At 41.7% G+C, this 20,726-nt stretch overlaps 1 protein-coding gene across 1 annotated transcript in view; it reads left to right on the top strand.

Annotated features, from left to right (window-relative positions):
* The window catches only part of LOC311034334 (pyruvate carboxylase, mitochondrial-like), a 454,227-nt gene that overhangs the window by 39,594 nt on the left and 393,907 nt on the right, over positions 1–20,726 (top strand). The window contains exons 7-9 of the mRNA XM_084042211.1: positions 2,322–2,439; positions 4,298–4,365; positions 6,902–6,985. Coding sequence (XP_083898337.1) covers positions 2,322–2,439; positions 4,298–4,365; positions 6,902–6,985 — 270 coding nt within the window. The remainder of the gene's footprint in view (positions 1–2,321; positions 2,440–4,297; positions 4,366–6,901; positions 6,986–20,726) is intronic.

Below are 20,726 nucleotides of genomic sequence, written 5' to 3'. Positions count from 1 at the left end.
TCTTCAGGATAGCCTTTCCCAGCTGAGGCCGAGTTAAGATGTCCCCCCCAACCCAACCTTTTATCATTTTTAATCTAGCTTTTCTCTTTTCATTCTTTTTTGTTTTTTTCTTAATAAAGTTGGTTCCTTTTCTTTTATGTAAAGCGACTTTAGGTACTTAGAAAAGCGCTATATAAATCTGAGCTATTATTATTAATAATACATTTCAGGGCACTGTTTGCATGGTTCAAGTTTAGGCATGGGTTTGGTGTGGTTAAAGATCTGGGAGGAGTGTTTGTAACTGAGATTCTTGAGCGTCTGTGCTTCTTTCAGCTCCACTCATTGCACTATGCATGCCGGGTATCATCCTGCTATCCGATTGTGTCTAATGCCTACCGTTTTGATAAGCTGTTGAGGAATTAATCAACATGGGTGCCAATTATAGCCTAATGGTACTAATTAGTATGTTGTCTCTGAAGCTCAGTTTACAGTACAGCTGAATGATGTCTATAAATAAATTAGTTCTACTCATCATTCCCCAGGAGAAACCTGACAAATGCTAGATGGATTTGGTTTACTTTGAATTTACTTTCAAATGATACGATAGAACACAGAGTGGGGTCTGCTGCCTGTAATTTAGAATTCATTAATTAATTGTAATTCTAGTGTAAGAAAAACAAAACACTAAAGAAAACTAAGAGGCTTATAGGATTATCTCACTTCATATTAAATACAGGGGAAACAACCAAATTGCATAACAAATGAAAATAAAGTCTAATGGCTGCACAGGAAGAAATTATACCAGCACCAAATTCACACAAGAAATCATAATGGAAGAATAGCAAAGAGGTAAGGCACTTGCACACCATCCCAGGTTCAGTTAACGGCTGTTGTGCCTCCAGTGTGGCCGGGTGCTCCAACAAACACAATTGACCTTTCGCAAAAGTCGCACCCACCTTAGTTACTGTTGCTACTGTAGGGCTGTCAGACAGCGTAGGCTTATTAATGGTATCTAATTCCCGAGCCATATTTCTTAGGGAGTGCTTGTTTTGCTTCGCTCATCATCCTGCAAGCACATACCATCCAAGTTGCGAAACTTGGTAGTCAGAGAGGGTTATTGCGTGAAGCAAAACGAGCGCTCCCTGCGTGTCTCAACCAATCACAGCTATAGGCTCTATGCACAGCAGCCATATTGGAAAGAAATTGGGCCCTATTCCTTACTTCCTTCACAGGTGTTACCAATGATACTAATGAAGGCTCTGTTCCATTTAGTGTAGCACAGTGGTTCTCAAAACCTTTAATTTCATGGACCCCCATAACTCTGAGAGTGTACAAATGGAACCAAATGGACCCGTAAGGGTCCATTTGGTTAGGGTTAGTACACTTTTTGTACACTCTCAGAGTTACACACCTTTTTAAGGGGCCATTTGGAACACCATGAGGGTCCCTGGACCACACTTTGAGACCCACTGGTGTAGCAGAGTGTTTCCAGTGAGCCAACATGCACAATATCAGCACCCTGACTCTGTTTGACAAGAATGGAACAGAGCCTTCATTAGCGTCATTGGTAACACCTGTGAAGGAAGTAAAGAAGAGGCCCAATTTCTTTTCAATATGGCTGCTCTGCATTGAGCCTATTGGGGCAGGGTACTTGTGAGGATGACTGGCTAGAGAATGGCATGCACTTGAGGGGAACATTAGCACATTACAGCTGGTAACATACTCGTCCACTCTAAATGTAAATCCTGAACAGTTTCCAAATAAATTAGAACTTTTTTCTCCATGGACAAAGCTGTTTTATATACTCATTGTGGATCCGCTCTGAGTTATGAATGTTAGACCCACCCACTGTATTCAGTGCTGGAATGGTGATTTTTATTACCTGAGTTATGAACGTTAGACCCACCCACTCTATACAGTGCTGGAATGTGCTGGTGATTTTTATTACAAATCTCCGCTGTTTATTTACTTGAATGTCCAATGTGGTTTGACATAATTTGCCTCTGAGTTTCCACCATTTATGGCAAGGGACACGGTGGACAAACTGTGCTATCACTCTCCATTAATTAATCGCCATCTGGTTGTGTTTGTAGATTCTTAGAGAGGCTTTATAGAGGCTAGCCTCCTCAGGCACCCTTTCTTAAAAACTGTCCATGGTACATTGCATACAGTACACCAGAAGCATGTGTACGGGAAATCTTGAACCTTGTTACCTTAAACTACTACTAATACTACTTCTAATAATGGTTTTAGAAAATAACCCCCGAAACACTTGGGCCGAGCTGCACTATAAAACCAAGAAATCGGACCTAATGGATGTTCTGGTGTTTTCAATCTGTCAGGAACTGGAGGAGAACTACCAGCGTGCCTACTCGGAAGCCCTGACAGCCTTTGGAAATGGAGCTCTGTTCGTGGAGAAGTTCATCGAGAAGCCGAGACACATTGAAGTCCAGATCCTCGGTGAGTGTTATGTCTTCACTCTGTCTTGGTATGCATGCATGTCTGTAGACATACTGTATGTATTTACTGAATGAATGTCTGGCTGGATGGCTGGCTTGACAAGTGTATTGTGACCTGTGTGTGTGTGTGTTTGTGCACATGTACTGTATGACGTTGCAAAAAAAGTATATGTGCACAGTATAGAAGTAAATAAGAGAGCGGGAGAGAGACAGAGAGATATTGGATATATCTCATATACAGTATATAGTAAGTATTACTGTATATCAATATCGTGATATGAGACTAGATATTGTCTGGAATATCGGGTATCATAATATTGTGATATAGAAGTATATTTTCCTGGTTTTATTCACATACATAAAAGAAAATAGAATAAAGCAAAAATAGGCAATCTGCAAGCTCACAACATGTTGCATCGTGACGTGTTGTGAGCTTGTGGATCGGCTATTTTCAGTAGTTTGGGTCCCGGGGAGACATCACATTTCTCTTTTGGGTGTGGAGCTAAAAGGTTTGGGAACCACTGCTGTACAGTATGCTAGTGTGTTTTTGTATTCTGAACGTGTGTGTGTGTGTGTGTGTGTGTGTGTGTGTGTGTGTGTGTGTGTGTGTGTCCTTTGGGTGTCTCTGGGTGTATGGCTGTCCCCTTGGTGGTCTGTGTGCATAGCTGTGCACATAAATCTGCATAAGTTCCAGAGCGTCTTGTGTCTCGGTGCTTTTGCAGAAGTGACAGCAGAGCGTTGTGAGATAAAAAAAAAGTTTTGGGGGGAAAACTAAAAAGATACTGTCTATTACACGATACTATATTAATATTATTGTCACAATATCGATATTGAGGTAGTTGGTCAAAAGATCGCCCAGCCTTAGAGAGCGATGTGCCTTCCTTGGCTATTCAATCAATCTTTAATGCAGAATCTAATACTGTAGGTCCATATAAAAGACAATACAGGGGACAACACAACAAATGTTAGATTGTGTGTGAAACCAAGGTATTTTGGCTGGGGTGGCTGGGGGGGTATCTACACATTCCTCAGTCACAATTTCTTCTCATTACAGAGGATGTGGCTGCGCCACCGCTCAATATTATAGAACCGAAATTCAACCCGGACTTTTACAGGATGTGCGTGTGTACATGATTTTTTACTGTGTGTGTGTGTGTGTGTGTCATTCGGATGTCTCTGGGTGTATGGCTGTCCCCTCGGTGGTCTGTGTGCATAGCTGTGCACATAAATCTGCATTAAGTTCCAGAGCGTCGTGTGTGCTCGGTGCTTTTGCAGAAGTGACAGCAGGTGTTCATTCCTGTGTGGATGTTTGTTTTCTTTGTGATTGTGCAAGCAAGTGTGCATTTGGGGCTCATGTACCAGTGTGTCCGTATGTGTTGTGTATGCATGCTGTGTCTGTGTATTCATTCCTGTGTTTATGCATACTCTATGCATGCTGTGTGCATGCATTGTGCGTGTGTTTGTGTGTGTGCATGCATGCTGATGTGTGTTGGGAGATGTTGATTAATTGATGCCTGCAGGGTGTGCAGGTATCTTGTGCATTTTCTGAATTACCTGTTAAAAGTCATGTCACTCTCGCCCCCCCACCCGCTCACTCTCTCTCCTCTCCCTCCCTCCCTCGCTCGCTCCTTCTGTTCCCTCTCTATGCCTCCTTCCTCTTTCGCACTTGCCTTGCTTTCCATCCCCCCTCCGCCCCATCCCCCTTTCTCTCATCTCTCTTCATCGACTTCATTGTCTTATTTCTATTCTCACTCCTCCTCCCTTTCTCACCTGACACCCCTCTCTCACTCGTCCTCTCTCTTCTTCTCTTCCCATCCCTAACTCTCTCTCTCTCTCTCTCTCTCTCTCTCTCTCTCTAGGTGATAAGTATGGTAATGTCATCCACCTCTATGAGAGAGACTGTTCCATCCAGCGCAGACACCAAAAGGTGAAGTTATTCATTTGAAATCGCAATGTTTTAAGTTTTTGTTTCACATATCGTTGTTTGAGATTATCTTTACGACGGCCTTTCTGCATGATTAAGGTTCCCTGTGTGGTAAAGAGCGAGCGGAAGGGCATCACAATGAAAAGGTCACGTTTAAAAACAAGCCTGTCATTTTTCCCGTAATCTTCTGCTTTGATTGGCATCTTCTTGTTGTGGGCGTCAAACTCGGCGAGTCCCTCACCACCCCCTTTACTGTCACCAGTTCCAGTGCAAAAAGCATGTTATTATATTAACGTTTTAAATCGGGCGGTCTTGGGATAGACAAAATTCTATTCGGTTCTGCACAGCAGAGGGCAATGGGATTATACTTTTTATCAGGGAAATGTGTTCTACAAATCAACTAATACAAAATGATGGGACGATGGGTTCCCAGATTGTAAAAAGCCTAATGGTCTCGGATATTTCATAAAAGCTCAATCGTCCATTTCTTCAACAGGTTGGCTGTATGTAGAACCGCAAGAACATAATAGCTCTAGAACGATATTACCTAAAATATCATAATTTTACATATTGTGCCAAAGTTTAGGAAAGAGAGTGCTAGTGTGGGCTGTGGGGGGCAGTGTTGATTTCATCGACTAAAACTATAACGAAAAATGTTCGGCGACTGCCTTTTTCACTGACAAAAACATTGAATAAAAACGAAATAAAAACTAAGCTATGATGACTAAATATACTGACAATTTCATCAACAAATACAAACTAGACTAAAATGTTAGGGAGGGACCAGTGGAGAAGAGATCCAGTAGAACTAAAACGAGTCATAAGACGCGTCGTGAGCTTGTAGATCAGCTATTTTCGCCATGCAGCTAAGTGAAAATCAACGGCCCGCCAAAAAATAATTTTAGTCAACTAAATCAACTGTAGATTTAGCTAAATTTGCTGTCAAAGTCAACACTAGTGGGGGGGGACTCCTTTCATGCTGTTTCACAAATCACAGATTAGGACTTGGCCTGATAAAATGTCTCAGTCGTGAGATTGTATTTTGCTTTATTCCATGATACTATAATACGATACGATACGATAATACGTAATTGTCAGCTCACACTGAAATGTGTCTTGCGGCCCAGCAGCCATGTATGCAACACATATACAGTATACACACATTAGACGGAACACAAAATTCCATGCATAAAAACATAAAGACAAGAGCCATGACTCCCGCTCAGCCTACCCCTGGCCAAATGATGAAATAGAAGCCCATCATCTGGCGGTTCGTTAATCAGTTTAACCCATTAAGACCTGAGGCGATTCTTTAAAAAAATCTAAATCCTAACAGTTTTTGAAAAAAAATCTAAAACATTTTTTTTTCAAGATTTTTCAAAAATAGCAGATATACAAGCTCATAGCGCGGCACTCGGTGCCGCGCTATGAGCTTGTAGATCTGCTATTTTTGAATAGCCCAAAGAAATCTTAAAATGAGACGCAGATGCGTCCCCGGTCTTAATGGGTTAACAATGCTTTCATCAGAGCACGCCGACAGTATCACCTGTCATATTCCATTAATGTACAATGCACAACATACTCCATTACAATGCACCACTACACTGCTGTTATAATCATATATTTCATCACTTTCCCCTGCCATCTTTAATGAGATTACAACTGATAATCATGTTAGCAGCGCCGTTCGCTCCCAACGCCGTTTCCCCTTTGATGTCCTTTTAATCCTAATCTGCCCATGTCCTTAATCGGAGATCTTTCTGACTATCAGAACAAGGATAGTTTCTTGTTAGGAAATGATTTCAAACGGCGGGTACGTTTTTCTCTAGGCAGCTTGAAAGTGGCATTTCTTTTTTTGGGGGGGGGTTAAATGTGGTATCATTTCAATTAAAATAAAGTTTCAGGAATCAATTATTTGTCTTGGATGGATTGATCTTGTCTGGCAGTGTGAAGATAATCAGATCAGCTACCAAAAAAAAAAAGAACAAAGTCTTCCAACAGAGTCAAACAGTCAGTGTGATTAAAAATTAAGTTGATACTTTAATATACTTACTGGAGTCAACCAAAAGTCTAATCTTTTAGTATTATGCTATGTGCTGCAGTTCATTCATACAGCATTTGTTGTTTAATACAGTAATTCAACATTATCAATGTAATATGAATTACAATCTTAATTTGCTAATAGGTTTTACATCACCCCAATGTAATAATATATGCACACAAAAACCTGAGCTAGTAATTACTTAATGTTAACTAGCATGACATTTTGAGAACTCTACCCTTCGTAGTTGTTTTTTTGAAGGTGACAGAAGTGTTTTTTCGACAAAATCAACTAGTTTTAGTCGACTAAAACTAAAACATTTCAGATTACTAAAATATGACTAAAACCAAATTATAGGTTTTTTCAAACGACTATGACTAAAACTAAATACAAATTTAAATAGTCTAAATTAACTACTAGAATAATGTAATGTAATTGTGTTTAGACAAGGAAGTGTCCTAACATTCAAATATGGCATTACAACTGTGTGTTGTGTAGGTTGTGGAGATCGCTCCTGCCATCCAGCTGGATCCTAAGCTGAGAGACCGACTGCACGCCGACGCTGTGACCCTGTGCAAGCAGGTACACACACACACACACACACACACACACACACACACACACACACACACACACACACACACACACACACACACACACACACACACACACACACACACACACACACACACACACACGTGTCTGAGAAACTAGACATTCAAAATCAAAGAGCATACTACAGTAATTGAGCACTTACTGTACAAAGCCTGTCCTTGAGAATAATTGTGTGTTTAGAGTGAGTATACCTGTGTGTGATTTCACGCAGCACTTGTCCTTGGGTTATTCATCGTTTGGAATGGACACACACAAAAATGTCAAAATGTTGTACTACCCAGGTTTGTTCATGCATTTGAGTTGTCAGACTTATTACAGTACTAGACCATACCCGGTCGGCGCAGCGCATCCGTGGGGGGATATGCGCACATGATCTGGCAACCCGGGAGGCAGTTTGTCCCATAGCTGGGCAGCCGCAGCTATGGGACGACATTCTTTGACACAAAAACGCTAATAAGAAGCTGGGATTTGATTAAATTGAAAAACGGGCTTCACAGTTGCGTTCAGATTGTAATGGTCAATGGCTGTGTGCAAAATCAGAGCAATTGGTCCAGCCAGTGAGGAGAACCGGGTATCTTCACTCACGTACCACTACACTCACGTACCACTACAGAGGTTACTAGAATTATAGTAGGATAGTAGGATAGTAGGATAGTAGGATAGTAGGATGTTGGACTATCAAGTCGGGGAAATCAGGATTCTAGATTATTCAACACAAAAATCCATCATGATAATGCCTATGACTTGACATCACTTAAAGGTAGGGTAAGTGATATATATATATATATATATATATATATATATATATATATATATATATATATATATATATATATATATATATATATATATATATATATATATATATATATATATATATATATATATATATATATATATATATATATATATATATATTTTTTTTAAAGTTCTATATTCTGATAGTAATCATTGCTACAGAGCGTTTGTTCGGTCACAGGAGTCTCTCCAGCTCTTTAGTAAACAGAATATAGTACATTTTCAGGTAGGTGACACATTTTAAGCCAATCAGGAGAGAGCACTGAAAATGCATTTTCTGTTTAATAAAGAGCTGGAGAGATATTGGAGACTCCTTATATGGACAGGACACTCTATAGTAACGAGCACTATCAGAACATAGACCCATTTTTTAATCATTTGAATAATTGCAAATCACTTAGCCTACCTTTAACTCACTGAGTGGCAGAATTATTTCTGAAGCGAGATACAGCCTTTTTCAGTTATAAGTTAAACAAGGAGTGGATGGAGCAGCAAATCTTCAAATTAAGATATCTTGGGTTCTGAACTTAAAAAAGAAAATCAATTATTATTATTATTATTATATATTTTTTTTCAAAAACACGTCAAACACGTCAATGGCACGTTGCGCCATAGCGGTAAAACACGTGAAACACATCAATGGCACTCAATGAGTTAAAGGAGTAGTGCACCCAAGTCAAAAAATTACTTATTTTCTATCAATTACACACCCCATGAAGCCTTGAATTCATGTAGATTATTTAGTTTTTGTCACATTCCTGAGCCAATCATTTCATGACCGGGTCATCGGTCAGTAGGAGATTCTAGGAGACTCTTTCATTTTCCTACCGGAGACTCCGCCGCTCATCAAATTATTGGCTTGGAAATGTGACAAAAACTAAATAATCTCCATGAATTCAAGGCTTCATGGGGTGTGTAATTGACAGAAAATAAGAAATGTTTTTTTTTATGCTTGTCCACGGTCACGTCAACATGTCTTGAGCAGCATTAACTTCATTGACTGTTTAACCCCCCCGCCTTATGACCTGACATCACTTGAAAGCACCATTGGTCCCAGCTTACTGTAGACATGTACTGCCTCTTAGCTGTGTGTGCATGTCAGGGCGGTGAATATATACTTGAGTTATCAGCGTGTGTGTGCGTGCAAATTATTTAGTCATTTCGTGTATTTCATGTATTTAGTGTGTGTGCATTTCCCTGCTCTCTGTGTGTGTGTGTGTGTATTTTCAAGCTGTGTGTAGTTTCCTAGGCCAATATTGATTTGTAGAGAAGCTCTCTGAGCCCCCAGGGAGCCTCCGTGTCTTTGAGTTTATCCTCCGTACCTCTCTAATAGAGTCATTTTTCCCCAAACCTCAAATTAATGTGGACGTTTTATGATGTAAAACAACGAGGTAATAAAAGGTTAGGATTTTCAGGGGCAGTTTACTACCTGGATTTGGCAACACGGTTCAATGTGAGCTCTCATGCCGAGGAGGAGGCATATTGAATTGGAAATAAAAGTTTGAATTGCAATTGTTAACCCACTGGAACGCATCTGTGTCCCTTTAGATTTCTTTGGCTATTCAAAAATAGCAGATATACAAGCTCATAGCGCGGCACCGAGTGCCGCGCTATGAGCTTGTAGATCTGCTATTTTTGAAAAATCATGATTTTTTTTTTTTTTTAAGATTCTTTTTTCAAAAAACTGTTAGGATTTAGAAAACATTTTTAAGAATCGCCTCAGGTCTTAAAGGGTTAAGGAATTGTTCCGGCGTGGAATGGGTTTTCCAGTGTGTTTGTGTGTTGTGGAAGCTGGCAGCTGGACTTCTCCCCTGGAGACCTGGACACGCTAACCTCCTGCTGTTGTTGACAGTGAACACCATGCTGCAGTTGCAGTGGTGGAAAGTAACTATGTACTTGTACTCAAGTACTGTACCTAGTTCATTTTCAGGTACTTTTACTTTACTGGAGTATATCCGATTTTCTATACTTTGACTTCTAGTACTACTCCACTACATCTCAGAGGCAAATATTACACTTTTCTACTCCACTACAATTATTTGAAAACTTTACTTACTAGTTATTTTGTAGATTTAGATTATTATTATTGTAATATATTATTACAAAACATACATTAACCATTTTCTTTCAAAGCATTTTTATACATTTGGAAAATTGTCAATTGGGACATTCTGCATAATGAGTACTTTTACTTTCAGTACATTCATTTTAATGCGAATACTTTTGTACGTTTACTCAAGTAAATTCTGAATACCAGACTTTTACTTCTACATTGTGGTATTGATACTTACGCTCAAGTAAAAAATCACACCCTGTGTGAAGGTAGCGGCGCCTTTGATACATTTTGTCATCGATATGTGTTTATAATGTGTTTATAGCCACGTGTCACGTGAAGCTTGACCAATCACTTTGTTGACGTACCTGACCAATCAGAACGTTGACGTACGCACACGGACAAAGTCAGGTATAGAGCAGGATCCGGCTAGCGCCGCTAAAAATGTGAGTACTTCTTCCACCACTGATATAGACCATCCAACTGCAAATACAGCTGTGGAAATGGACTTTGCAAATGATCTCATTGGCCCACGAGTTGAAAACCTTCAATCCCTATCTGATCGGATCAGATTTGGATTTTGGGTATGACGATTTTAATGATGACGTTGGTCCTGTGCGTGGCTGTACAGTCTCGTGTGTACAGGGAATAGAGGGTAGGGCTCAGCACGCAGCCGTGAGGACGGAGAGGGTCTGATGTGATGTTACCCATTCTCACCACCAGGCGCGGACCGATAGGAAGTCCAGGAAGTCCAGCTGCACACGTCCGGATGTAGGCCCAGAGCTTTAAGCTTTGTGTTTTAACCCATTTAGACCTGGAACTGTGTCATTTTTAGTTTTGAGCTAAAAAGCATTATTTTACACTTTGGGCTATTCAAAAATAGCAGATCTACAAGCTCATAGCGCGGCACCGAGTGCCGCGCTATGAGCTTGTAGATCTGCTATTTTTGAAAATGTGTGAAAATCTTTGAATATATATATTTAAAGCGAACATTTTAACTCAAATCTTTGCTTCTGGGGGGTCCCTGGAACAAGATATTTTGATGGGGGTCCGCGGCCAAATACATATAATTTGGGGGGTCCTTGACATGAAAAAGTTTGAGCACCACTGATATAGAAACATACGTTTTTCAGAAAACTGTTGAGATTTAGGAGACACGTAGAATCGGCTTCAGGTCGGGACTATGTTGTTGAATGCAGAGCTATAGTCCACACACAGCATTCGTATGTCCTTCCCCTTCATCTAAGAGGAAGGGCAGTGTGCAGAGCCAAGGCAATGGCATCGTCTGTAGATCTGTATGCAAATGACCATGGGTCCTTGTAGTCTCTCACCAGTCTATCGGAGCACTTACTGACATTTGGAGTAAGGGTGACCGGTCTCCATTCATTCAGGCTTCTTTTACTGTACCTTTTAGCGTTGTCCACAGCTTGGGAGAGCGAGAGATTGAACATGTCTGTAAACATTCCTGCCAGCTGGTCTGCACATGCTTTGAGGTCGCAGCCTGGAATGCTGTCAGGGCCAGTGGCTTTACGAAAGTTCACCTGCTTAACCCATTGAGACCTGGAACTGTCTCATTTTTAGATTTGAGCTAAGAAAGCATTATTTTACACTTTGGGGCGGGCTATTCAAAAATAGCAGATATACAAGCTCATAGCGCGGCACCGAGTGCCGCGCTATGAGCTTGTAGATCTGCTATTTTTGAAAAATCGTGAAAATGTGTGCAAATCCTTGAATATATATATTTTTAAAGCGAACATTTTTAACTCAAATCGTTGCTTCTGGGGGTCCCTGGAACAAAAAAAATTGATGGGGGTCCGCCGCCAAATACATATACTTTTGGGGGTCCTTGACGTGAAAAAGATTGAGCACCACTGATATAGAAACATAGGATTTTCAGAAAACTGTTGAGATTTAGGAGACATGTAGAATCGGCTTCAGGTCTCAATGGGTTAAAGGCTTTACGGCGGAGGCAGAGGAGCTTTCTGCACATCTGACTCTCCCTCTGAAGTCTGTTGTTGTTCGTAGCCCTTGCCATACGTGTGCTCCTCGTATCGCTGCGTTTAAACCGATCCTCCGTTTTGGCCATATACTTCTTCTTGGCCCTCCTGACTCGCGGTACTCCTACTCCTACTCTGGAGCACAGTGCGGGTGTTCCCCAGGTTCACGGATCTGAAGGCGGTGTTACGTGCATGGAGTGGAGATCGGCACCGACAACATCATCAATTCACTTGCTGAGCTTTTTAGTTGAAGGCTAAAAAGGCAAAAGAAAATCTGCAAATGCCATAGTATACACAGTACAGCCTCAGCCGTCGTCGGCGCTGCATCTTGAGAATTGTGTGTGTGTGTGTGTGTGTGTGTGTGTGTGTGTGTGTGTTGTACATGCAGAGTGGGACTTTCGGTTTATTAGAAATCAACACAACGTCCATGGCGTTTTCTATTCTAGTGAGGGCAGTAGGAGCCCACAAGATGGCACAACCCGAACCCTCTCTCTCTCAGACACACACTCTAATAAAAACCCATCTAAGTAACAAAGTTTAGGTCCATTGCTGCTCAGGGAAAAGGATTCAATACTGTACCTGCTGCAGTGAGAGCTGGGCTCAGCTCTCCAATAGAGGAATTTCACCATAGGGAACAGTACAACGTGAAACGCAATCACAACACATGGCAGGATATGCAAGCTGGGGGATATATAGGATATATATACACACACACACACACACACACACACACACACACACACAGACAGTATATACAGTATGGAGAGAGAGTGAGAATAAGAGTGGGTGGTGTTAACGTGTTAAGAGAAAAGCAGGGGGGGGTAAGTGAAGGTGAGAGGTAATGAGAGAGTACGGCTGAACGAAGAGAGACAATGAGAGACCCCGAGTGAACCACTAAAATGCTGCTAGTTTTAGATGCCTTGTGTGTGTGTGTGTGACTTCCATACATTTTTATTTCAGGGAACATTATCTCCATTCTCTCTCCTTAAGCCAAAATGTATGGAGGACCACTGCAAACTCATCAATATTCAAGCACACACACACACCTTCAGTAACACATTCTCTTACACACAGAGACAATTAAATGCACATGAAAACAAAGACACACAATACATGGGTCTTCAACAGGGGGTCCGGGACCCCTAGGGGGTCCTCAGAGTTACTACAGGGGGTCCTCCAAATCTATGTGTGATTGGATTCTGAGGGCAGTGAGGGGAACACAAAATAGCCGATCTACAAGCACACAACGCCTCGCGCTGTGAGGCGTTGTGTGCTTGTAGATTTGCTATTTTTGGCAAAGAGGTTTGATGTAGAGGCGAAAAAATATCTAATTTAATCTGCAACACAATTCTATACAATATGTAGTGGGGGGGGGGTCCCTGCTTCATCTCGCTCTCTCAGCTAGGGGGTCCTTGGGCTGAAAAACATTGAAGCCCCCTGCTTTACATTCTTCTACGAGAAACAAGATTGGTCATTCTGAGCCAAGCTAGCTGGGTGATGTCACGATTCAATTAATATGGAGTAAAAACACTGTTACTGTACATATACTGTACAACTACAGCTGTAAACGTGTAGCAAAGACTACATGACCCTCTGCTACTGCACACCACACACACACACACACACACACACACACACACACACACACACACACACACACACACACACACACACACACACACACACACACACACACACACACACACACACAGCTACTCTTCCCCCATCACCATTTCAGTATCCGTGTTATCAAGGTCATCACGGTAGCAAATCTCTACTGCTAGCAATTCCGCACTTGGGCCATTAGCTGAAAAGGTCATTTACCACCAGAGTACTCATCTATAAGTAGGAGAGGATAGAATTTAACGCTACACTGGAACAGGTGGAGTAGCTCCAGCCACACAGATGTCATCACGCTTTTTTGCAATATCTCCCTCCGATCGATCCGAGCTACAGTTGACCGCTGCAGCGGTGGTGGTGGTGGTGGTGGGGGGGGAGGGGTGGGGCAGGCAAACACCCAAAGGGCACTTTTTTTCAAGTGCCCAGAGAAGGGCATATTTTTCCCCCTTTCTTTTACATTATCCTATCATTACTTGAATACACCGTTCTGGGAGGTAGGCAAGTGTACACTGCAAATGTGGCAACAATACATTTTAATCAACCATAAATGCTGCAAATTAGGTAGTATTTAAATCGTGGAAATCCGAAAGCTCCTTTACATCTTATGACTGACTCTTAATCCAAATTAGCTGTATATTATGCACTTTTATTTATCTCCCCTCCTTTCTATTTTATGCTCTAATTATTTTACTTCTTTTGAACTGCAACACAGACTGCCTGTACAAATATAAATTTCACCCACTGTAGTTGTAAATGTGACGACAACAAAGAGAGATACTGATTCTCACACACACACACACACACACACACACACACACACACACACACACACACACACACACACACACACACACACACACACACACACACACACACACACACACACACACACTGAGCTCTCTCTCTCGCATAAACACTTTCAAAGTTCCACTGTTTGTCTTAATAATGGCTCAATAGCACTTGACGGTAAAACCTTGAGTGTTAATTCATCTCCAGAGATAAATGAACACTCAGGATTTTACTGTGCTGCGCTCTATTCCCCATCCAGATTGTCATCGCTTGTCCTCCACTATCACTGACACGATCTGAAGGCTTTCAATGAAACAGTGCTGTCTTTGAACCCACCGGAGGCTCTGGCACTTCCTGATAGCATGTCCTAGAAAACAATGTTGCCTGGCAACACCAACACTTCTCAGGAAGTTAGCCGAGTTCTTCTGTAAAGGCACTTCGTGCCGTGCTGCGAGCTTGCGAGATTTTTTTTTATTTAAATCTTGAAAGTGTGAGAACTGCTGATTTAGAAGGCATTTTTAGAATCGTCCCCAGGTCTTAATGGGATAGATCGGATTGAGCAGAAACTCACTGATGTTTACATGAAGAAGAGTGGGTAAATGAGTAGAGTCAAAATCTCCCACCGGCTTCACACGATTAATGATTAAGTTAACAACAGCAACAAAGTGATGTTCAATGCGTTCAATGCTATTGCTCCTTAATTTTAGGGTTTGTCTTGGTGGAGGGTGCCTTGCACATGGGCTCATGTGTATGGCACTGCACCAGGAATTCAGCCGTTGTTGATGACATGGGGTTATAATCTAGATATTTATATATATATCCAAAGTTGTCCATCACAGCCTTGTCACCCAGTTTGTTGCGCTTTGGCCAGCACTCCTCCTGAGCCTCTATATCATTATGTCACAATGTCAGGATTTGGCAAACGCCTCTATCCCAAAGCTGTACATTCAGTGAGGCTGCTATGTACGTCACATAACTATGAAAAGCATTTGAAGGTTGAACGTGTTTGGCATTGTGATGGCTTACCGAGGCACTGTGACTCGCACCTCCATTTTGGTATTGAGTATTGACACATCGGGTCGCTTGACGACATAATGCGCTGGTTAATATTGACTTGGCCCACCACTGGACTGAATGTAGCGGATAAGAAAGAACATCGACTAAACCTTCTTTATTGTATTATTGCATGAAGACATGTGCCGAGACATGTCTCCCATAAAATGCAGCAACGGAAAGAGGAAGAGTAATTGGAGGTGTCATCTATTAAATGAACCGTATGTTTGCCAAACAATACACACACTTCAATGCAGATTAGCATTTTAGTTTAGTCTAATTAACTCTACATTTGATTGACCACGCGAGAAGAAAGGGAAGCAGGTACAGTATGTGTGATAGCCGGTGTTTTATGTTTTAAAGATTTTTTTGGGGTCTTTTTCTGCCTTTATTGATAGGATAGTGGGCTGACAGGAAATGGGGGGGGGGGGTGACACATAGCAAAGGTCGTCGGGATCGGGAGTCGAACCCGCAACACACTGTCAAATTGGATTACCAGCATATGTGGTATGTGCCTAGACCGCTAGGCCAGCGGCCGCCCCTGTCTGTTTACTTAATGTATGTATAGGTACCCTTAGGATTGTGGAAAGTCGGATGGAGCAGCAGCCAAGATGCTGTGTGCGGTGATGTTTTTAGTAATTGAACCGTGTGTGTGTGTGTGTGTGTGTGTGTGTGTGTGTGTGTGTGTGTGTGTGTGTGTGTGTTTGTATTGAGTGGGGCTGAGATGATTGAACATTCTGCTGCAGGTTGTATACCTCACCCACTCGCCTTGTGTATTTTTAGAGTGAGGGAAACAGTTTTAAGGCCGAAATTAGAAGCTGTGCCTGAAAACAACTGTGCTTCCCATCCTTGAAGCTAGAGTCTGAGGACAGGGAGAAACCTCATTTGCTGCTGCAGTTTGTGTGCCAGTTTGTTTGTTGTTTATTTGCGTGTGCATGTGGGAGGGAGGGTGACGCAGAGAGGCATGCAGAGCTCCCAGACTGGTGTACTGATTTAAGGCAATGCCTCATTCTTGTGTGAATGCATGTTTAAGGGTCTATTAAGGATTCTCATTTGCTACTTACGTTCTCCTGCTCTTGCTTCACTGATAACTGCCATTCATAAAGTCCAAATATTTCTCCAGCTTCCCACACAAACAACACAATAACATTTATATTTTACATTTTCTCTGTCTACCGGTTGAGCGGTGCGAGTACACGTGCATGCCATGAACTCTTACTCACAGGGCTCGTTACATTTTAAGCGGACACCATACCTCAGAAGAAGGCACATTCTAGTTTTCCGACACATCGTAACAACGTGCAGCAGAAAACGGCACAAAACAGTTCAACAAGCAGCAAGCCTGTTGGAGATGGAGATGGAGCCGGGAGACTCTCCGTTAGTAGCTTCATTTTGTGTTTTTATGTAAGCCCTTGTTGTAGTGGTGTCGTTTTAACACGTGGCCCTATAGTCTCACAGCACTTATAGCCACATTGTGGCTATAAGTGAACCCAAGTGTCCCTGTTCTGGGCATGTTATAATAGGCAAACATTCTGTGAAAATGGCAGATCTACTGTACAAGCTCACGTGAGCTTGCAGCTAGGCTATTTTCAACCAAGAGATTTGGTATAGAGGGAAAGAAAAGGGGACCAAGTATAGACCCCTGGGGGTATATACAGTAGGGTTTGATTGGTTAAAGTATATGTACACGGTGAAATCCACAGTGCTAATTTAAGTCTTACAGATTAGTTTGCCTCTGTTTATGCACTCTCAGAGTTGACACTGAGGATTTATTTTGGGGTGACCTATAGTAATAGCCGAATGGTTAGAGTACATAACACATGGGCACAGAATGCCCTCTTAAGCATATCCCTGGTTCGATTCCTAGCCAGCCAGACTGTTTGCTGTCTCAGTCTCCTGCTTTCTCTCTGCCTTTCCTGTCTCACTCTCACTACCGCTATTGAAATAAATCTGAAATGTCAAAAAATAAATCATCCAAAAACAAACAAAAAACCCACAGGATTTTCTGTGAATTTTCAGGCAAAGTGGAAGAAAGCCCACGTGTGTCTGTTTATCTTTGCCATAACTGTGTGTGTTAGGGTCGTGTCTACCATCTGTCTGTGTGTGTGTGTGTGTGTGTGCGCGCGTGTGTGTGTGTGTTTACTGTGTTAGTCTGTGCATCCACCTTCTATCTCTGTGCCTCGGCCACCATAGACTGTGTGTGTGATATTGTGTGCCCTTTCACTCTGAATGTCTAACTGTGTCAACGTGATGCGCATGCCTGTGCCTGTCAATCTGCAAGGGTGTTAAACGCATAATTAGTTCTGCTGTCAATCACCATGGTGACGGTGAGCGCGATGACATGCTCTTTCCTGGCGAGTTATGTCCTCGTTAAGACGTGAAGTCGTGCACTCATGATGTTTGTGCGTGTGTGTGTACGCACGCATGCACGGACACACACATACACACACACACACACACACACACACACACACACACACACACACACACACACACACACACACACACACACACACACACACACACACACACACACACACACACACACACACACACACACACTCTCACACAAAATAGAGCACTGACCCAAAATCTAGTGTGTATTTATATGACACACACACACACACACACACACACACACACACACACACACACACACACACACACACACACACACACAGTACAGGGGGCTAAGTAATTCAGATTGACATTTTGTTCCCCAAGGAGGTCAGTGTGCTGTAAACATTATTACTATTTTTGAGGCGCGTCGTGTCCCATTTTCCCTTCAAAACCAGCAGTACTTGAGCCCTGAAAGAATAATTTAATATTCCACAGCACAACAATCAGCATTTATAAATGGCACGTCAAGAAAGTTCCCAACATTTGATGTGTGTGTGTGTCTGTGTGTGTGTGTCCATTTCCCATGTACCCGTGTGCCTATTAGAAAAAGAACCAAAATAGTTCACTTCTCAGTTTTCCCCCCTCCTTTTCTATAATTTACTTTCTTAACCCATTAAGACCTGAGGGACCGATTCTAGAAATGTCTTCTAAATCATAACAGTTTTCTGAAAAACTTATGTTGCTATATCAGTGGTGCTCAAATTTCATGTCAAGGACCCCCCAAATGTATATGTATTTGATTGTGGACCCCATCTCAAAAATGTTTTGTTCCAGGGACCCCCAGAAGCAAAGATTTGAGTTAAAAATCTTCGCTTAAATGTTTTTGAATATATATTATTCATAGATTTGCACACATTTTCAAGATTTTTCAAATTTAGCAGATCTATAAGCTCGCAGCGTGGCAGGAAGTGACACGCTGAGAGCTTGTAGATCTGCTATTTTTTAATAGCCAAAGTATAACATATGGTTAAAGTGGGTGACACTACTAAATTGACACAGATGCTTTCCCGGTTTGAATGGTTTAATTTACTTGTCTGTCTCTCCATTCGTCTTTCTGTCTGTCTCACTCTCTCTGTCCTCATTAATCGCCTTGATTTTTCGCTGCCTCCTGCTTTATCGACACAACCGTCAAAAGTTGACAGTTTGTAGCTTGCTTACCAGACGTTACAAATCGACAAAGATCCTATTGATTCGGTAGGCGCTCACAAAAACATGTTGGAAGTACTGCTAATTTAGTTTGAAGCGACGTTATCTGTGTGTGGAAGGGGCGAAACGATTGATGGAATAATTGAGTATAAACTAAATTGAATAGTCGGTTTAGTGATGTATGATGAATGATAGCACTTTACAAAGTGCATAACGTGAAGCCATTAACGCACGCATTCACACGAGACGGCCATACAAGGCACCAACCTGTTCATCAGGAGCACTTAATACTTAATAAGCATGTTGTTATATCAGTGGTTCTTTAACTTATTCATGTCAAGGACCACCCAAAATTATTATGTATTTGGGCTGCAGACCCCCATCTCAAAATATTTTGTTCCAGGGACCCCCAGAAGCATATATATTCAAAGATTTGCACACATTTTCACGATAAAAAAAAAAGAAATAGCAGATCTACAAGCTATGAGCTTGTATATCTATCTGAGCTTGTATTTTTGAATAGCTAAACTATAAAATATGGTTGAAGTGGTTAAAATGATTGTGACCCTATATTAACACATGTTGCTGTGGACCCCCTGGTACCCCTCCATTACTGAGGGAATCAGTAATTCTCAATTTTTTTTCGTGCCAAGGACCCCCCCCCCCCCCCCCCTCAGAAGAGAAGATTTGTGTTAAAACATTATAAATAGATTATAGATGAATTGTTAACATCACTAAATGAGCGCTCTCACTGAGATGGATGGTGTGATATATAGTCAGTGTGTCCCTGTCCCTCATCCTGTGGTATATGACATGTACTCAGCTGTACATGTACTCAGCTGTAACAGCTACTATAAGACAGCCCTGCTGCTTGCCCTGACAGTCCTCCTGCTGTTAGAGCTGATAATACTTTTAAATATTTTTTCCCTGGTTCCAGGTCTCTCTCTCTCAATCTCTCTCTCTCTCTCTCTCTCTCTCTCTCTCTCTCTCTCTCTCAATCTCTCTCAATCTGTGTCTCCATCTCTCACTCTGCCAATATGTCTCTCTCTATCATCCATCTCTCTTTCTCTCTCTCTCCCCTTCTCTCGTCCCTCCCTCTTCTCTCTCCATCCTCCCTCTCTATTTCTCTCTCTCGCTCTTTTCCAGAATTTGTCCTACTAGTGTTTTTAGTATGTGCACATCTTGTCTTTTAACATGGTAGAATGCATCTAATATCTCATTTGCACTATAGGGTTGAGTTAGTTGTGTTTTTATGAATGGTGACAATTATCTGAAGGTAATGCTGTTCTTGTTTCGATTTGTTTATGAAAACCAGCTGATAGGCCAATGCAATGCTGCTACTATTCGTTGCTGTCCGGCAGAAACAGCTAACTCCATTTTGATGCTTTTGCATTTTATTCCATAACTCGGTGCTATTGATCACCCTTTACGACTGTGTGTTGATTAAAAAAATATTAAACATATGAAAAGTATTAAAAAGTGCTTCTGACAAAACCAGCTAACTCCATTGGATCCTCAAACTTTCTGCTAATCCAGCTAAGTCGACCAAATGGAGGTGGAGTTAGCTGGTTTAGCTGACTCCAAGCTCCACCCCCTTTTGACCTCCAACCTCATTGTGAGCTTGGAGGCCCATCCAGCTGTTTTTATCAATGATGAACAAAACCTCCTAACTCCAATCTTGTTTTGTTTTTGTCATTTCCTGAAAAATGAACATTTTGGAGTGCCGGACAGCAGAGATATGCTTTGGGCTAGTTCCCATTAGGGGACACCACCACAGCGGATCATCCGTTTCCATCCGTTTCTGTTTTCTTCGTCTTCCTCGATCACTCCGAGGAAGATGTTGTTATTATAG

Source organism: Gymnoscopelus microlampas (assembly GCF_963454915.1).
Source record: "Gymnoscopelus microlampas genome assembly, chromosome: 19".
NCBI classification, from domain to species: domain Eukaryota; kingdom Metazoa; phylum Chordata; class Actinopteri; order Myctophiformes; family Myctophidae; genus Gymnoscopelus; species Gymnoscopelus microlampas.
Note: the sequence above shows the minus strand (reverse complement) of the source record. Positions and strands in the feature narration are given on the sequence as shown.